The sequence below is a fragment of the Puma concolor genome, chromosome C1 (genome assembly GCF_028749965.1).
Source record: "Puma concolor isolate L17-30 chromosome C1, mPumCon1.1.hap2, whole genome shotgun sequence".
NCBI lineage: Eukaryota > Metazoa > Chordata > Mammalia > Carnivora > Felidae > Puma > Puma concolor.
In genome coordinates this window covers 7,337,398-7,358,024 of record NC_141674.1, presented here as the reverse complement: position 1 = coordinate 7,358,024, position 20,627 = coordinate 7,337,398, and the positions used below count along the sequence as shown (strand labels likewise).

The 20,627-nt window shown below is 39.2% G+C and overlaps 1 protein-coding gene across 29 annotated transcripts in view; it reads right to left on the bottom strand.

The window, feature by feature from the left end:
- Positions 1–20,627, bottom strand: part of KIF1B (kinesin family member 1B) — a 146,413-nt gene that overhangs the window by 88,127 nt on the left and 37,659 nt on the right. For 25 of the 29 annotated variants that reach the window (XM_086715627.1, XM_086715631.1, XM_086715632.1 and 22 more), the window contains exons 3-10: positions 17,753–17,829; positions 16,817–16,996; positions 12,822–12,887; positions 8,510–8,688; positions 7,832–7,943; positions 5,227–5,304; positions 4,485–4,550; positions 3,705–3,722 (exon numbers count right to left, since the gene is read on the bottom strand). In XM_086715627.1, coding sequence (XP_086571753.1) covers positions 3,705–3,722; positions 4,485–4,550; positions 5,227–5,304; positions 7,832–7,943; positions 8,510–8,688; positions 12,822–12,887; positions 16,817–16,996; positions 17,753–17,829 — 776 coding nt within the window. The remainder of the gene's footprint in view (positions 1–3,704; positions 3,723–4,484; positions 4,551–5,226; positions 5,305–7,831; positions 7,944–8,509; positions 8,689–12,821; positions 12,888–16,816; positions 16,997–17,752; positions 17,830–20,627) is intronic. The other 4 variants (XM_086715654.1, XM_086715630.1, XM_086715651.1 and 1 more) reach the window with 1 other exon arrangement.

Genomic DNA, 20,627 nt, shown 5'->3' with positions numbered 1-20,627 from the left:
AAACCAGTCTAAAATTCCCAAGCAAAGTACCACAGAACCCCATCACTGCTGAAATTTAACACTCATGGCTTCAATTTTTCACCACACCCAAAGTTCATGCAATGAAGTAATTTTTTCTTTAATATTTTATTTTGAAAAATTTACAACATACACAAGTTTAGAGAGTAGTATAATGAGCTACCGTGTATCGATCATCCACCTTATCAGTATTTCGCCAATCCCTCAAACACTTAACGCTTTTTCTTCCTGAACCATTTTGGAATGAACTGCAGACACCATGCCCTTTCATCCCTAAATACTTAAGCAGATAAGGCCATTCTCTTACACAGTCACAGTCCAATGACCAAATTTAGGAAATTTAACATCCATACAATACCATTATCTAATATACTGTCCATATCATATCTTTCATAGCTGCTAGTGCTTTAAAGCAAATCCAACATTTCAGCTATAAATATTTCAGGTATGAATCTCCAACAGAGAAGTACTTTTTTTTAAAAAAAGGTAACTAGAGGGGCGCCTGGGTGGCTCAGTCAGTTGAGCATCCAGCTGGCTCAAGTCATGATCTCACGCTTTGTGAGTTCAAGCCCCACGTCAGTCTCTGTGCTGACAGCTCAGAGCCTGGAGCCTGCTTCGGATTCTGTATCTCCCTCTCTCTCTGCTCCTCCCCTACTCACACACTGTCTCTCTCTCAAAAATAAAAAAAAAGATTAAAAAAATGTTTTAAAAATAAAGAAGGTGAGGTGCCTGGGTGGCTCAGTCTGTTAAACGTCCGACTTTGGCTCAGGTCGTGATCTCACGGTTTGTGAGTTCGAGCCCCGCGTCAGGCTCTGTGCTGACAGCTCAGAGCCTGAAGCCTGCTTCAGACTGGGTGTCTCCCTCTCTCTCTGTCCCTCCCTTGCTCATGCTCTGTCTCTCTCTGTCTCAAAAATAAAACATTAAAAAAAATTTTTTTAATCAAAATCAAAAAGGTAACTATAAAAACCATTATCACACATTAACAAAATTAATAGTAACTCCTCAACATCACCTGATATCTAATCCTCAAGCAATTATTTTTTACTTTTGCAGAAGGGCAAATATGAATCCTAGGCATTCCAGGTTGGATGTGTAGGAGCAAGTCATTTAGTTAATGAATTTATTTGGCCAAACACCAATTCAACAAGTGGACTGTTCCATCTCTAATAACTTTTATAAAGTAATGGACATTTGATTTCTTTGGAAGGAAATTATGCCCCCCAAAAATCCAACTGACAGAGTTAGGACTCAAAGTGAAAAGGTCTAAGACAGTGATGTGATCTTGACTCTGAAGACTTATAAAGACTGCAAGATGAATGTTCTATATATACGTATCAAGCATTTACTTATACTGCTGTGACCTTTCTCACTATCACAGGATAGAGCAAAAGCCACCAACACAAAGCCAGTGCTAAAATGAGAAAATTATATCCTTGAAAGTAAAAATTAACGTGAACGCTTGGCAGACAGACAATAGTTACTGCAGCATCCTCCTAGCTGACGACTATGTAGGGACAATTTAAGAAGCCACTAAGGGGAAGCCAGTGTTCACTGAAAAACACCTCCCCCTATTCCTGGTACAATCTGAGGTTAAACTAAGGATGATCTAGTTTTTAAAGTTTATCTATTCATTTTTGAGAGAGAGAGACAGACAGACAGACAAACACACAGAGTGCGAGTGGGGGAGGGGCAGAGAGGGAGGCACAGAATCTGAAGCAGGTTCCAGGCTCCAAGCTGTCAGCACAGAGCCCGTCGCAGGGCTAGAACTCACAAGCCGCAAGATCGTGACTGGAGCCGAAGTCAGACACTTCACGGGCTGAGCCACCCAGGTGCCCCAAGGATGCTCTAGTTCTTGCAAAAGCACGGGCATACAGAAAAGGAGTACTAAGTAGCTGACCTCTAGTCTGTTGGGGAGGAGAGGGAATTGGCAAGTAGCACTTTAATTCCGTCTCTTATAGCACAGACCTCTAGGGAGAATTAACGCGTCAGGCATTCATAGTTTAGTGGGACTGTCATCCCACTACAAAATTCTGGAGGCCTGCGACCGCAGTCTATTTTCGCTAGCCCCACACCACACCTGACCACTCCGCTTTGCCTGACGTTGGTTCGTACTGAAAATGCTGCAAGATTTAAAGCACGTCAGTTGTAAGGACTCCAAACGATACCATAAAAATAAGCAGTATCTCTTTGCCAAAAATGTTCTGTTTTCATTTCGGTCAATTAGACTAAATTAAGAAGGAGCAGCTAAATAAAGAAGCATAAGGAGAACTTCCATCTTTTCCATTTGACAATACCTCAGAATTCTAGCCACTTCTTTTCTATTTGCCGTCTTACAAATTCATCTCATCTATTCTCACAAAGAAGTTCCTCAGTAATTACCTAAAAGGGTTTATGTTTATTTATATCAGTAACCTTTCTAAAAAGAAAAACCATCAAGTATGGGTGATAATAATCCCGTTTCTCTCCCCAGTGGAAGTAACAGTACATTTTAATTCACCCTAAATGATGCTTGTTACAGACCAACTAAAACTTACTTCTGATCTGTTAGTAATGACATAGATGCCAAGTACTAAACTGGGTTTTGACAAAATCATTCTAAAAAATTCATTTGCAAATTTATTGTGGCACAGAGCAGCGAGAGAAATATGCAGATAAATACTTTGTAAACTTTTCCTCTGGTTGATGTGAATGTTAACAATGAGCAAACGGACAGGCCAAGTTGGAAAAGCCACTAAATTCTAACAGCTTTCATGGTTCTGGGACCCGGACTAGATATCTGAAGAATATCTACACATGCATCATAACAAATAACAGATTTTTAAATTTAAGGCAGCTTTTTCCAACAAGCAGAAAGAAACAGAAAAAAAAAAAAAAAGCATTACTTGTTACGAAGTAATTTTTGTGTAAGTAGAAAATAAACAGACCCATATGCTTAAAACATAGAATGAAATATTTCATGGCAGATACTGCCTGCTATCTCCAATGTTACTCATGGGATTCAGAACAAACTGTTAAGTGCTCCATTATTTATACAAAATAGTACTGAGAAATTTTAGAGTATTTGTATAGGAATATAAGGAAAAGTCTATTGTATTTCGATTAAAAGGATGCAAAGAGTATGTTTCCTAGATACAATTATAGTGTTTAACTTGATTCTACAGCCTTCACTTTATATATAACCAAAGAGTAGAAAAAAATGTTTCTAACAATTTAAATAATCCATGACTTCTCATGATAGGAAATAAGATTACACAAAGAAATCTAAGGAACATGTCCTAATAACTTCACAAAGGTAGCTATGTTTCAGAATGGTACCTGTAAAAAATATTTTTATTGCCCTTTCAAGAGGTTTATAGGTGACTTCTTGAAAGGGCAGTCCTACAGATCACTAGGAAAAGCATCATAAGATAACACAATGTAGACACTTCCTCAATTCCTTTCTTGCTCCTTTATTCTGAATTCCTTGTCCAAAGCACAGCATGTTCCCCAAATGAATTGTGGTGTGAAGTCTTATGATTCATGGTCACTCTAAACAGCAACTCTGAATTCCAGAGTCAGAAAGTGAGTAACAAAAAGGTTTTTTTCAAGGTTCCATTCCGTCTTATGTCTCCATACATCCTGCTGAGGATTTAAAATCATCACAATTGATTCTACAGCTAGTTCATTTCTAGCAAATCCCACCATACCTTGCTGGTGCAGTTATCCTACAGACGAAGCATTTAAAAGAAAGAATGAAAACACAGGATAAGCCTTCAAACAGAAAGTACTTTAAAGTCATAAATTGAGTAGGACTTTTCAGAAACAAGCAAGAAAGCAGCGGAATCTTTTTACAGATTCAAATGATGTACTAAACTACTAGACTAGAGTACACAGTGACTAACTGGTACTTCCTCAGCTTTTAACCTAAAACATGAAGCCCCTTATACAAACTGTTTCAGATTTAGTGTCCTACTGTTAAAGAATAGGAAAGAGTAACACAACTTTTAAAAATGTATTATTGGCCCCCAAATCAATAGCATTCACCAAGGCAAATGCTCAAAATACTCCAAGAGGTACTACATCCTACTTAGAAAAGACTGTATAGGAAAAGGGTATGCAAAAAACAAACAAACAAACAAACAAACAAACAAACCCACAAAACAAACAAACAAACAAAAACCTTAGTTTCGATGAGAGACTGAAGTAAGGCTCAAAAAAAGTAGTCAGACCTTAGGTCTTTGTAAAGAACCAGTTTCAGCCTAGCCTTTACAGACGTATTTACTTTCATTCTCGTTAATCCCTTTTATTCTCAGTAGAAAGTTAAAATGTACTATGCCTAGTATCTTATCTGAAAAGTTCTAAAAGGAGGAAGGCAAGATTACGTAAAAGGGCCAAAAAAGGTCAGTCTTTATAAACACATAAAATATCATCAAGTACCTTTGCTGAACAGACAAATTTTCCCATACAATCGGGTATGTAATACTCACCACCTCTGCCAAGGCTGAAATGACTTTGCCCAGAGTTGTAAGAGACTTATTAATATTTGCTCCTTCCTGAAATCAATACCAAACATGAAGAATTATGATGCAGAATTTCTACGACTGCCACATCATATATAATACATAAGACACAATTAGGTCTTAATGCTAGCATTGTGTATTTATGACCACAAGTTCTAAAAACCTCTTGTAATCCTCTCCACTTAATGCCACATCGGGACCACAGGCCTAACTCACAGGCCTACGTAGCTGCGGGATATCCTGCCCCAAAAGCTTACAGATGCAGCCTTCTTCCCCCAACTCACCAACATGCAATTTCCGCTCTTGCTAATGAAGCATCTCTCTGGAGAGGCCCATGTTTGTTCTCACACTTGGATCTTCTATGTCGCTGTCCTATTCGTGTCGCTTACATCTAGTTTGTTCCTCAAAACACACTCCAGCTCTCACCTTGACCATCAAGTCCTCCTTAACTATTACATTATGTAACTTATCTTTCATTGGATTACAGATCAGACATCAGCAAAAGGTTTTGAGGGCCATGCGGTCTCTTTCACAACTTTTCAACCTTACCGTTGTAGACAACACATAAACAAAGAGACGCAGCTGTGCCCCCATAAAATTTCATTTACAAAAACGGACAGTGGGCCAAATGTGACCTACTGGTCATAGTTTGCTGACCTATGTTATAGAACATTTATTGACTGGTACAATTGTTTGGTAAAATAAATACCTTTAATCGAGTCCCTTTGGCACCAGTGGAATCAGCTCGTTCACTTCCTGCTAGATCCACCAAGCTGATTTTACTGACCTGGTAAAGAACAAGACATTGGGGCAATTCAGAAGAAACAAGCAAGGTAGAACCAGAAAACACTAAGAGGCAGGAAATTAAAAATGAGGCATGAAGACTACAAATATTAGGGCTTTTTTACAGATGGCCCAAGACACAGAGCATGCACAAAAGTTCGCAGCAATTATCTTGGTTCAAAACAAGTAATTTTAGGGTACACGTATTTTACAATGGCATGGCATAAAAATATATAAAACCCATTAATCCATTAAACGGCATATTAAATATGAAGCCCCGGCAACTAGAACTCTCACACACTGCTGGTGGGATGTAAAATGATATAATCACTTTGGAAGACAGTTTAGCAGAGACATATACCTACCAAAAGACTCAACCATTCCACTCCTAGGCATTTACCAAGAGAAACAAAAGCAAATATCTACACGAAGGCTTGCACGCACATGGTTACAGCATCTTCATTTAAACAATCAAAAACTAGAAACAATTTCAATGCCCACCAACAGATGAGTTATTGCACAAACCGTGATAGATCTTTGTAACAGAATACTAGCCAGCAATGAAAAGGAGTGAACTACTGATGTAACAACAACACAAATGAACTTCAAAATTATGCTGAGTGAAAGAAGCGAGGCCAGAGAACAGTACATACTATAAAACTCCACTTATATAAAATGCTGGAAAATGTCAGTTGATCTGTCGTGACAAAAGGCAGATGAGAACTGCCCGAGTATCAGGGTGGAAGGAGTGGTACAGTAGGATTATAAAGCAGCATGAGGCAACTTTCCAGGGTAAAGAAGTGGTTACTTGGATTATGACACTGGTTTTACAGGTGCATATACAGCAATCCAATTTTACTCTTTAAACAGGTGTGGTTCATTGTACTTCAACAATACCTCAGTGAAGTTGTAAAAAACAAACAAACAAACAAAACATTCAGGAAAGGTAGACAAAAGTATCCAAAATGGATGATCAAAGAAGCTTTGGTTATGTTAACATCGTTATTTTTGTGGATGTGACATCATGGAAAAACTACTTTCACACTGGATGTACTAAATCACATTAATACTGTAACTAGCTAAGCCGTGTCAAGTTATTTGACCACCTATGTGAAGACCATGTTTTCTAAAATAATTTTCAGCTAAAAACAGACAAGTCACCAAGTAAAAAGTGATTCTAGTTTTTAGTGATACCAGTTAGCATAAAGTACTCAGTTAATAAGGCAAAGGATCTTTTTTTGTTGCCAGTATAATAAAATCTAACTTCAGCGGCACCTGGCTGGCTCAGTCAATTAAGTGTCTGACTTCAGTTTAGGTCATTATCCCTTGATTCGTGGGTTCGAGCCCCGTATTGGGCTCTGTGCTGATAGCTCAGAGCCTGGAGCCTGCTTCGGATTCTGTGTCTCCCTCTCTTTCTGCTTCTCCCCACTAGTGCATGCACATGCTCACTCTCTCTCTCTCTCAAAAATAAACATTAAGGGGCACCTGAGTGTCTCAGTCGGTTAAGTGTCCGATGTCAGCTCAGGTCATGATCTCGCAGTTTGTGAGTTCGAGCCCCGTGTCGGGCTCTGTGCTGACAGCTCAGAGCCTGGAGTCTGCTTCAGATTCTGTGTCTCCCTCTCTCTCTCTCTCTCTGCCCCTCCCCAGCTTGCACTCTGTCTCTCTCTCAAAAATAAACACTAGAAAACATATATAAAAAAAATGTCTTTTTAAATCTAACTTCAGGTTTAAAAAGCCAGCCACATGCTACTTAGGTATGTAGGCAGAGAAGAATTTAACATAAATCTACTACTAACAATAATAACAATAAAATCCACATTTATTGAGTGAATACACCAGGCTCTGAGCCAGGCTCTATGTGCACTAACCTGTACCAATATGTAATCATCTTAACAAACCTATGAGGTTCGGGAAACTAAGGTACAAAGAGGTTAAGTAATTTGCCCAAGGTAACAGTGCTGCAAAGTAGTAGAGGCAGGATCTGAGGCAAGCCGTTTAATTCCAGAGCCTACTCTATTGAACGGTGTAGAAAACGAGACATTAACAAGCAAGGTATTTGAAAAACCTCAGGAATGCTGTGCAGTTATTTATTTTCCAAGGAAAAACACACCTTGTCTGCTTAACTGTTTGCTTAAATATTTAATCCCACACCACATTATCAGAGCTCAAAAAGAAAAAAAAAAATACACATACCAAACAAGCTAATAAAGTAATAAAGAGGTTCTAGTCAAGAAAAAAGGGAAGGATTTTCTCCCCACAGAACTGCTGAACTCTCTTGCACAAAGTAGTTTTTGAGACCCAAAGTCTTGAATTGTTTTTTCTTAACCCTACTTTCTATCTTGCGATTTCACTCAAAACCCACGCTCAAAATTGGTTCAGAGTAGGAACAGAAATGACAAGTAGAAGATATAAAATATTCTCCGTTGAGTAAAACAGCAACTTTCTGCCCTCCATAAGATGCAGAGGGTAGCAAGGACTCCTGAAGTTTCCCGTCCTACACAACTCAAGCCTAGACACTGAAGTTGTCCTACCTTCTCAGTGGAAAGGTTGGTCTCAGTATCATGTTTCTTCTGGGTGAAAACAATGGTAAACACAGCATGGGAACGGCTACTTGTTTCATTCATGTTGGTAGCTGCCACTGTCCTAAATAAACATAATGGTGACATATGACAGTAGAATTCTTAGATGAAAGTTAAAACGGACAGCAGGCTCCACATCGTAAGCACAAAAAGCAACAGCTTTAAACCTCTTCACAGATCGTGAGATTGTCACTTACACAAACTGTTCTCAATGCACCTTATTTGTGAGCCTATCAACCCACCCCCAACTCCAAAGGTACCACGTCAGAATCATTTCTCATACTTCAGTTGTCCCTTTAGGAACCACCAAGGCATTTAGTTTTTATTCTTTATTCCACAATCGATCACTACCATAGGCACATGATATCCAACATTTTACCACGACTTCATCAAAATCAAGATACTAAAATTTAATCAAAGTTCTGATGCACTTCAGCACCGCACTGTTTTGGTGAGAAGAAAGATGCCCAGTACGCTGAAGCCCTCACTTCTTTCTCCAGCACGGCCAAAGGATCAGAGGATCCACAATTAAAGCAACTTTCATGGCTATGTGATCTCAAACCCTTAACTGGGAGCAAAGGACCCGAAAATGTACCAAACCCCTCAGTCATGAGTCTATTTCTACCATACCTGGCTTTGTTCCCAGCATCCATGAGGTCAGCAATGTCTGTGTAGGAAGTGACTGCCAGCTTGGACAGATCCTCCACATACGGGCCAAGAAGCGGATGTTCACGCACACGCAAATGACCCTTGTTTTTTGGATTCAGCAGGTCTCGTACTCTTTCACAGTAAATTTCCATGTAGCTCACCTAGAAACAAACTATTAATTTGAACTGGAGGACTTGGAAAAAGAAATTCTATACATTAAAAAAACGTTTTATAGGGGCGCCTGGGTGTCTCAGTCAGTTGACCATCTGATTCTTGGTTTTGGCTCAGGTCATGATCTCACGGTTTGTGGTTTCTAGCCCCGCATCAGGCTCCGTGCTGGCAGCATGGAGCCTGCTTGGGATTCTCTCTCTCCCTCTTTCTCTGCCCCTCCCCTGACTTAAAATGTTTTTACTTTTATTTAAAAAAAAATTTTTTTTGAATGTTTATCTATTTTTGAGAGAGGGAGAGACAGAGCATGAGCAGCAGAAGGGCAGAGAGAGAGGGAGACACAGAATCCGAAGCAGGCTCAAGGCTCTGAGCTGTCAGAACAGAGCCCAACGTGGAGCTCCAACTCACAGGCCATGAGATCATGACCTGAGCCGAAGTCAGATGCTCAACCGACTGAGCCACCCAGGCACCCCTAAAATGTTTTTTAAATGTTGTATAACATTGATTAAAAGGTCTACAATTAGGGGCACCTGGCTGACTCAGTTAGTAGAGTGCGTGACTCTTGATCTCGCGTCATGAGTTCAAGTCCCATGTTGGGTGTAGAGATTACTTAAAAAAAAAAGTCGTACGATGAGAGATCAGCAATCTTTACAAAGAAAAATACTGTAGGTCCAGTCCCTTTGATTCTACTAATGGTATGCACAGACATCACTAACTTAGAACCAGCCTTCCCACAGTCTCAGGAAAGAAAAGGAGGTAAACATTATCTCAGCAGTCAGTAGCTGCTACTTGTCTAAAGCAGAAAAAAAATATTATTTTTAGTAACAACTTACCAGTTACTAATACACTTTTTTTTTTTAATTTTTTTTCAACATTTATTTATTTTTGGGACAGAGAGAGACAGAGCATGAACGGGGAAGGGGCAGAGAGAGAGGGAGACACAGAATCGGAAACAGGCTCCAGGCTCTGAGCCATCAGCCCAGAGCCCGACGCGGGGCTCGAACTCACGGACCGCGAGATCGTGACCTGGCTGAAGTCGGACGCTTAACCGACTGTGCCACCCAGGCGCCCCACTAATACACTTTTAAAAATGTATCCTGTTGTCAATAATTGAGGATTACAGTGAGGTTATTCTAAAAGCTTGGAAATAAAAACTCTATTAGTGTTAAAACCAAGAAACAATATTCCAGAGCAGGGAAGACTAAAAGAGACCAGCAACTCTACTACTGTAAGACTGACCACACGGTGACTGATTACGGACAAGCAATCAATCCACCTACCACAAGGAGTGAGGACGGGTCAGCATAGAGCCTGGCTGCATGGCAGGACCTGCCCAAGACTCACGAGGGAAGAGGAAGCGTCAGCTAACACACTGCTGGAACTCTTGTCGTACCAGCAGGACCGTTCTCATCCTGGAGGTGGACGTAGCAGACTAGCCTTTCTCCACCTGAGGCAACTCAACGTAGGAGTCGTCTAGTCAACTCCTCCCTCTCGAATTCCACGGTCACTAAAGAACCTAAAGGGTTCCAACAGAAGCGTGTCCACAAGAAGATAATACGCCAGTCTTGCTAATGTGGGTGTTCTGGTCTAAGTAAGAGTTTTTCCTCATGGGAAAGTAACCAACAAAAATGGTGGTTTTGTAACATAAGCTAAATGAGCTTCATTCAAGAGTCTGGCTTTAAAGGATGCTTCTGCTCCTGATCTCTATATAAGATCAGACTTGTAAACAAATAATGTAGGCTCTGGACTGGGGTAAATTCACCACAGTAAGCCTCATTACAATCTTCGTGAGGAATGAGAAGCTTGTGCAGCACTAAGCTACTCAAGCATACCATAAAACTTCAACATTTTTCAACTTTAAATATTCTATAGGCACATTTTCAGAGTATCTGAAATAGAAGCTTATCTCCATTTCTATTGCTTTTCTCTTTCATTCCATCTCAGAGCTGACTGTATATTTATATGATAATCTAAAATCAATTTTTTAAATATTGAGAACCCTCGAAGTAACTGATCCACTCTGACAGTAAAACAACAGGACGACAAATACTCCTTCTTAAAAGTAGCTCATCTTAGAAAGTGAAATGGTAATCATTCTCGTGTACTTAAACTTGTCCATACACTCCAGAATCCCAGGTAGCTATTATATCTTCTTAGAAAACTTGTCTCTTTCCAAACAGGTATGGGACTAAGAGGACCCAAGTAACCGAAGTGAAAGCTGTCATGCTCCGTTACTTACTCTCTAATATGCAAATCCACCTAAAGTCATCACTATTTCTTTTCTCTTTGAGCTAACCATTACAGACCCCACTTGGCAAATTCAATTCACTGAGCAGCATTATCTTCCAGGCACTTTCTAAGGCACTTGGCAAATATCAGTAAATGAAACAGACAAGAATTCCTGTCCCGGTGAGCTTATGACTCTAAATGAAAATAAACAAAAGGCAGATAAATAGAGAGACAGGATTATAAGTAGGTTAGAATATGATGAGTATTATGGGGGGAAGAAACAACCAGGGCAAGAGAGATCAGGAGTGCAGGGGTGGAGGGCAAGCTGCAGTGCTAAACAAGGTGGTCAAAGTAAGCTTTGTTGAGAGGATAAGATTTGAAAAAAGACCCGAAGGAGTTACAACGCTTAGACAAAAAGATATCCAAGAGAAGAAAATTTCAGGCTAAAAAAAAGAAAAAAAAAAGTAAAAAGCCCTGAGGTAGGAAAGTTCCTGCGTATTCCAGAAACAGAAAAAAAAAAAAAAAAAAAAGCCAGTGTGGCCAGAGCAGAGCAAATACAAGAGAGAAAGGAGAAGAGGCAGAGGTCCCACAAACATAAGGAACCAGAGCATCAACTAGGGATCTACACCACACCCCAAGTAAGCCTGTGACCTCCAATACGAAAGGAAATGGCATCTTCTTTTATTATCTATCTCTAAGCTCAAAAAAGTCTGTCACATTCTGTCACACCCTCTATCCTTTGAATAATGTAAACTATGTGATTATTTTAGTAAGAATAAAAATCTACTGAATTTTCATTTGTCATACATTTAGTATTCAAAAAAATAACAGTTATAGGATGAGACAAGCTATTTAGAGAATTCATTTTTACAAAAAATTTTTTCAGAGCAGCACATTCCCCTTTTGGCATAGGATATTCACAAAGCAGAATTCTTTAAAACTTATAAATTAATGCAACGCTGTAAAGAAGAAACCCAAGCCAGCTAAGTGGGTCAACTAGGAATTGTGTAAGTCCTATAGAAAATCACAACACACAGATGAAAAAAAGTAGTTTGCTTAAAAACGGCTTCATGTCTCAGAACAGGCTCATGTTAATGGAAGACTTTAATCATTTGTTTCTATGAAACTGACTACCAAAAATGGGGGTAACAAGAGCTTCATAAAGCGCATATAAATGAGCGGAAATGTTCATCAAATAAATTAATGCATAGAATGCAATTCTATAGACCTGTTCTTCAAAGAGCTGGAGTATTCACTGGATGGAGAGTAACTTTCTAAGCTTATAAGCAATTATGAAGAAGGGAGGGGCGAAGAGATCTGATTATAAATATTTTAAAAACCAATGCCTATCAGAAATCATTATTGATAATATTAAAGGGGGAAGAATTCACACAAATGAATATCAAGATAAACACTGCAATCCAAAACGTAAACAGGCATGTGCATAATTTACCAGATGTTCAACTACACTAATAATCAAAAGAATTCTACTTTAAGTAAGCAAGAAATTGTGCCCTTTTCAAATTGGCAGAGTAAAAAACGAAAACACTAAATGTTGGCAAGGACACAATGGGTGCTTACACCCTCCTGATAGGACTGGAAATTGGTACAGCATTTCCTTCTAAAAAGCCACTTGGCAATTCAAACGTATTGTCTGACAAGCGGCTACATAAAGGAAATAGCTAAAAATAAAGCTTATGAACAAGCTTACGATGTACGAACAAGGATTTAATTGCGACACTATTCGTTATGACCCAAACTTAGAAATAGCCTACGAGTACATAACTGGGGGAATCGTTAAGTGATCTAGCTCAGTCATAATGTGGAGCCTTTGCAAAGTAACACTGGAGGGAATGGAGTCCAGAGGCCTCTTGCTTTAACCCACAGTTGTACTCACCTCTACAGAGTAAGACATTTCTTCATTACAGTTGTCGTTGATTTTCTCGAACAGTTCTTCACACAACTACAGAAGCAGGAGAGGCGGGAACAGCATAGATGAGAGAGGTACAAAGTTACTCATGAGTGCTAAACGAATTAGCGAGATCCCTTTTCTCTTAAAGTATGAATAGCAACAATATCAAAGGTGAATGCTTTGAATGGAATAAAAGGAGAGTTCGGAGTATGGTCTCCTCCAATCTCATCTCTGTTCTCCCTCAATGACAGCATCTCAAAAATGTTTCCTTAGAAAGAAAGCCACATTTAGGGAAGAGGAGGAGCTCTCCAGCGTTAGGTCCCTGGCACATTTAGTTCATGTGAATTCAATTCTTCACACTATCCTCGAGTACCTGTGACTCTGCTATTAGCATTATTACATAGCAGTCACTGCTATTAAACTACACTTTGCACGCATTTTATTTATCATGCTGTATACATTACACATTGTCAGTTACCATATACGTTATAAATTCATACATATATATGTATAAGAAGAGAATGCATGCTATTTAGACGGAGTCAATGAAGGTATTTAAGAATAATTTTGACTGTATAGGGGTGCCTGGCTGGCTCAGTTGGTGGAGTGTGTGACTCCTAATCTCAGGGTTGTTAAGTTCGAGCCCCACACTCAATGCAGAGTACTTAAAAATAAAATCTTTAAAAAAAAAAAGAATAATTTTAACTGTATAAACATTTCCCCTTTACCTCTGTCTTAAGATTCCAAACCCTTTATGAGAAGATACTCCACTACATGGTGACATTTCTAATAGAAAACATTAATTTTTCTAGATCAGGAAAATCATAAAATTTCACTCTCCCCATCCTTTGAATTTACTCAAAATATGTGACACTTTAATAGGAGTACTTAATAAAATTTTATTGAATTTTCATTTGCTATACATTTCTTTAAATGATTACTATTTTTGAGAGAGAGAGGGCACACACATGGGGTAGTAAGGGTGGGGTAGACAGGGAGGGAGGGAGGGAGAGAGGGAGAGAGGGAGAGGGAGAGAGAGAGAGAGAGAGAGAGAGAGAGGGAGAGAGAGAAAGAATCTTAAAGAGGCTCCACACTCAGCAAGGAGCCCCATGCGGGGCTCAATCTCAGGACCCTGAGATCATGACCCAAGATGAAATCGAGAGTCAGAGACTCAACCAACTGAGCCACCCAGGCGCCCATCTGCTATACATTTAATGTCAAGGCAATCAATATATATTTGGAAAATGAACTATATGTTTGTGATTCTCTAGAAGTCGAAATACAACTTAAAATTTACTGTGGGGAGCACCTGTGTGGCTCAGTTGGTTAAGCATCTGACTACGGCTCAGATCATAATCTCATGGGAAAAAAAAAAAATCTCATGGTGTGTGAGTTCGGGCCCCAAATTGGGCTCTGCACTGTCAGCCGGGAGACTGCTTTGGATCCTCTGTCTCCCTGTCTTCCTGCCCCTCCCCGCCCCACACACATGTTCTCTCTCTCTCTCAAAACTAAACATTAAAATTTTTTTTAAAGAATTACATTTATTACAGGGGTGTCTGGGTGGCTCAGTTAAGCACCTGACTCTTGATTTCAGCTAGGGTCACAATCTCATGGTTGTAAGACTGAGCCCCACATCCAGCTCTGTGCTAAGTGTGGAGCCTGCTTGGGATTCTCTTTCCCTCTCTGCCCCTCCCCCGTAAGTGTGAACACACACGAGTGAGAGCACACTTTCTCTGTCAAAATGAATATTAAAAAAAATAAAAAATAATAAAATGTATTAAAAATGGCAGTTTCTAAACGATAATCCTGTTTTAAAAAATTAATGCTTTTGCATTAAAATAAAATATTCCAAAATTCTGCCAAAAAAGGGATATATATGTAATTATACAAAAATTTCAATAGCAAACAAATTAAGGTTAAAGGAGAGGGAAGGAGAAACTAAGTGTGATGATGGGATAAACAGGACTGTCTACTGTAACTTGCTATAATCTACAAAAAGATATTTTATTGCTAAAGAAGTATCACATTGTAGAAAAAGCAAAGCCCGCCTTTGAATTCTGGCTCTGCCACTTCCCTGGGCAAGTGATGTGACCTCCCTATGCCTCAGTTTCCTCATCTTTAAAATGAGGAAAAAAACTCAGAGGAAGACAAAAATCATATGACTTCACTCACATGAGGACTTTAAGAGACAAAACAGATGAACATAAGAGAAGGGAAACAAAAATAATATAGAAACAGGGAGGGGGACAAAACAAAAGAGACTCATAAATATGGAGAACAAACGGAGGGTTGCCGGAGGGGTTGTGGGAGGGGAGATGGGCTAAATGGGTCAGGGGCATTAAGGAATCTACTGAAATCATTGCTTCACTATATACTAACTAATTTGGATGTAAATTTTAAAAAATAAAAAATAAAGTTAAATCACAAAAAAATAAAATGAGGAAAATAAAATAAAATAAAATAAAATAAAATAAAATAAAATAAAATAAAATAAAATAAAATAAAATAAAATAAGGGCGCCTGGGTGGTTCAGTTGGTTAAGCATCTGACTTCCGCTCAGGTCGTGATCTCACAGTTTGTGAGTTCGAGCCCAGCATCGTTGTGTTCCAGCCCCGCTTCGGGTGAGCACAAGCCCTACTTCAGGTGTGCTTGAGCCCCACATTGGGTGAACATGAGCTCGTCCCCTCCCCTCTCTTTCTCTTCCCCCCCCCACCCACCCTTCGTTAGATTTTCTCTCTCTCTCTCTCTCTCTGTCTCTCGCTCACTTGCATCCCCCTCTCTCTCAAAAAAAAAAAAAGAAAGAAAGAAAAATGCAATTAGGAAAATGAAATTAAATGAAAGAAGAGGAGAAGAGGAAAGGAAAGGAAAGGAAAGGAAAGGAAAGGAAAGGAAAGGAAAGGAAAGGAAAGGAAAGGAAAGGAGGAAAGAGAAGAGAAGAGAAAAATGAAAAAAGAAACAACAACATCTACCTCTTAGGGTCAAGTGAGGAGGATTAGATAAGCTAATGTCTGTGAAACACTTGGACCAGTACTTGGCACATGGTGAGTGCTACCTAATGTCTTCTCCAATTAGTACTGTAATTGCTATTCCTGTATATAAAGAAGGAAAATTCCCAAGTATGTCTTCATATTGACATGTATTTTTCACAGAAAAAAATATGCTAGTATGTTCTTTTCTGAAAAATTCTTGACGTTTACTGATAGTGAAGCATTTCAATTATACAGCTGAATTTAAAATTATGCTCCAATAATCCATTAGAAAAAGTAGCTACTGCTCTCTTATGATATTTTGTTCTCAGAATACAGAGATGAGTCACACTAGGCCTGTATTTTAAAAAACACTTTAAAATTAATTCCAAACATCACCAATAAATGCAAACCAACCATATTTTTCTTATTACCAAAAGAAGTTCCTTCTAAATACCTGGGTTACAACTCTTCTCCATTCAGAACAATACAAGGCCAAAGACACTGCTCTTAAGAATTCCCAGACCGTTCAAGCTTAAAGTGTTAGCATTGAATTAGTAAGATAAAAGGAAAATATCTCTGAGAAGGCAATCAAAAAACGAAAATAATCTCATGCTTACGAGGTGATCTATATATGGGACTTGGGGGCGGGGGAATCAGACCAGCAACAACACTGGTGTCCCCAGGACTCAGAACAGAGCATGGCACATACTACCACTTTTTTTTAAGAAGCTGGTATCACGGGTCAGGAGATACAATAACCAGACGTGGGGGTAGAGCAAAATCTTTACAGAACGTCAACTTCCCCGCCTTTAAAGACGGACATGTATACACATCAGTCTTCTTTCACCAGACTGCTAGTTACTTTGAGAGAAGGGGACCAGTGATTTATTTTTGTGCCTCACATACAACAGTCCCTGAATAAGGGTCTGCTAAGTAAAAATAACTATTATAGCAACTGAAGACTAAGAGTAATAATAAACAGAGGTCTTTTGTCATTTTTTGCTTCTTTACCTGTGGAATGATGCCAGCCTGGCTTTCTTCTTGTTTACCCATCATTGTATAAGATTTCCCAGCACCAGTCTGCCCGTAGGCAAAAATACAGACATTATAGCCCTCAAAGGCATGTAAGAGCATTTCCTTTCCAATGTCATTGTACACGCGGTTTTGAGATGCAAAACAGGGATCTTCAGGCTGGAAAGATTAAAAGGAGAAATCAATGGCATTTTATTTGTATACTTTCCTATGTTTATTTGATTACTTCTATAATAAATCAAAAGTGTCTGGAATCTCAACAGTCACCTAAAATGTATTATAAAATTTCTTAGTTCCTCCAACACACAGTTTATTTTTCTATTAAACACACACACAACCACAGTCATCCAGGTCACAGCCACACGTAAAAATACCTACATGAAATTACCTCACTTGATTACATTTCACTTTCCATAATCTTAAAAGTATTACTCTTCCATTCATAGAAGCTGCAAGAACGTTTTCTTAAATGGAAAATGGGACTGAAAGATCAAAGGTCAAGTCCATATATAGAAATACTCCTCTGCACTCACTCCAGGTGGTGTGGCTATTTCTCAATAAACCCAGCTCCCAGTGACAAGCGTCGACCCCCCTTCACAGACCCCTTCCCTTGGCCAGCAGGCTTTGTCAGGAGTTTGAAACCTTTCCTACTCCAACACAAAACAGAAGAGGAAAACCAAAAAAACCAGGAAAAACATGTAATGAAGAGTTGCAGAAGCAAGCTCTAGTTGAGGAACAATCCCCAGGAGCCTGCAAGACTGGGGGTCCTTTACCAAGTAAGGGCACTGCAAAGGGCCCCGCTCTCTCCGTTTCCTGGGTGTTGGGCATCTTTGCTTTCCCTGTGGACCTTCGAGCGCTTTCACAACTGCTCCCGGCCTGCCCCGCTCTATTGCGCCGCACCCCGAGTATACGCACCGAGGTGTGCGACCAGTAGGAGTAGTCGAAACTGAAGGACTTTGGAGCTTCCTTTGGGTTCTTTGGGTTAATAATACCTAGAGAATGAAAATGATTTGATTTGATAAGTCACTCAGTTACATTTTCTTTAGTTCAACATGATGTTATGTTGTAAATTCAAAACACCCAAATCAGGAAATTCATACTACTGAATCCGAACATGGAAATACAAAAATTTTTTTTAAAAATCACATCTTTAATAGGCAGGATCTGTCCACAGAACTTAAAAGAATCAGACCAACAACATTCACCGGGTGCCACCAGGATTTAGAACACAGCCTGGCATATAGTAGGTGCTCACGAAATATTCAAAATTTGGAAATGGGCCACATTACTATTTCAAGGTACTTCATAAAGCTTAAAATATTTCAATACATCAGAAATAAAAATTAGAAAATTACTGAATCGATCCAACTACTACCTGAAATAAACTCTTTTTAAAGACCTTATTATTACTTTAGAAAAGCATTTGATAATGAAAGACAGTCTTTTTGCTGAAATCCACAGTTGATAATCAAGTATGCGTGTACATGTGTGTATTACGTATGTATACAGTAGAACCACACACCACAAATCTTCTGTAGAATGTTACAGAAAGCAAAATTACTTCTTGACTGCAAAGCACGAAGCCTTACTGCCGACAGTGAAAATATTTCTCGAGTGATTAATCCAGTCACACTCTACTTTGGGGACTGACTGAATGCTGAAGTTTCGCCTCTCTTCCTTTCTCTTACATACAAAGCTTCAGCGTCTCATATTTCACATGGAATAGAATCTTTATAACATGTGGTCACGAAATCTCCTCAAAGACCAGACATCTCAACCAATCTGCTTCTCTGGAAGGCATGGCCACATCCCAGGCTATCAGTGAGATCAGGATTAAAAATAAATCTGTCCAGGGCAGCTGCTGCTCAGGACATAAATAGCAACAGTTGCTACGGTGCTTAGTTCTCTCTCGCGCTGGATTCCACTGGGTATGGCCACACAACTTATGTTCAAACCTCAAATGCTGACGGAGTATTAATAAGGCTCACACTGCACATAATCATGTGACAAGCAGACATAGTTCTAGAAAGAACATCTCCCCACACACAAATGGCAACCTAAGCAAAGAAGTGTGCTTCTAACCAAAAGGCACCAGGGACAAGATTTAAATAATAGCCAACACTCATGGAGCACTTACTCTAAGCTCTAAGACCTTTCTGTGTACTAACCTATTTCATCCTCCCAGCCACTAAAGCACATAGAGGTTTCATTACTGCCACCGTATAGATAGAGACACTATCACAAAGAGGTTAAATAACTTACCCAAGGCTATATATAGAGCTAGCTAGTGGCAATCCAGGATGTGGACTTTAAATCCAGAGCCCACACTCTTAGCCAAGGCACCCGTCATCTAAAGGCTATTCCCTACATGTATCAACTGTCAAGGTAGACACAGGCATTTTTATGCGTACGCATACTTCACGTGTGCGTGTATGCGTATGCACATAATCACCCCCCCCAAATTACATCACAGACATTGCTCAAAACTCTCCTTACCCATTTAAAACTAGGAATTATGAGGATTACAGTTCCTAAAAGATGAAAGACTACACACAAACTCTACCAAGAAAACGGAAATCAGTGTCATGTGAACCAGATTCAGGTTTCAGGGGCTCAGCAATAAAGACAATGACGAGACACAGGATATGACCTCTGAAGCAGTCTTCACCACTCAAAAACATGGTTAAAATAAACACTTTGTAACCTATAGGAAATGTGCTGTCATAAAACTTCATTAAAAAAAAATTTTTTTTTTAATGTTTATTTGAGAGAGAGAGAGGCCAAAAGCAAGTGGCGGAGGGGCAGAGAGAGAGAGAGAGAGAGAGAGAGAGAGAGAGAGAGGAACACAAAATCCGAAGCAGGTTCCAGGCTCCGAACTGTCAGCACAGAGCCAAAAACGGGGCTCGAACCCACAAACCGTGAGATCACGACCTGAGCCAAAGCCTGACGCTTAACTGACTGAGCCACCCAGGCACCCCCGTCATAAAAACTTTTAAGCCATACTTCAGTCTTTTAGCTACTCATTGGTGGTACTGATTCTGCCAAGAACACTTAAGGGCTGGTTTTCAATCCTACCTCTTTGTTCTCTTTTTCCTAGTAAAGAAAAAGAAACAGTACACCAGTGAGTAACTTCCTTGATTTCACTTGAAATCCTTTTCCTCAAGATTCCCTTCTTCCGGATCTTTGAAACTCCTGAAACTAATAGTTTCCTAACTTACAGATTTGAAACCATGCTGCCTTTTAAGTAACTGCTTGTATGCAGACAAAACCCTTTTTAATAAGGGTTTTTAATAAGTAAATCAAAATATAATTTTAAAGGGCTATTTGCATTACAGTTATGTTAAGCAAGATGAAATTATCCACAATATTTTTTAAAATATTTAATTCCTAAATGAAAGATATTTACAGAAGACACTTCAGAACAACGTAAACCTCAATGCTGTTGTTACCTGTTTGAGAGGGTAGTGTAAGCAGAGAGCCCCAGAAGGCATGGATAATTTCTATGTTAACTGGGTAGTAGTTAAAGGATAGTTTGTTTTATATTATTCTTTTTTTCTTTTTTTTTTTAGAAAATACACTTTTATTTTTATTTTTTTTATTTTTCAATATATGAAATTTATTGTCAAATTGGTTTCCATACAACACCCAGTGCTCATCCCAAAAGGTGCCCTCCTCAATACCCATCACCCACCCTCCCCTCCCTCCCACCCCCCATCAACCCTCAGTTTGTTCTCAGTTTTTTTAAATTTTTTTTTTTCAACGTTTATTTATTTTTTTGGGACAGAGAGAG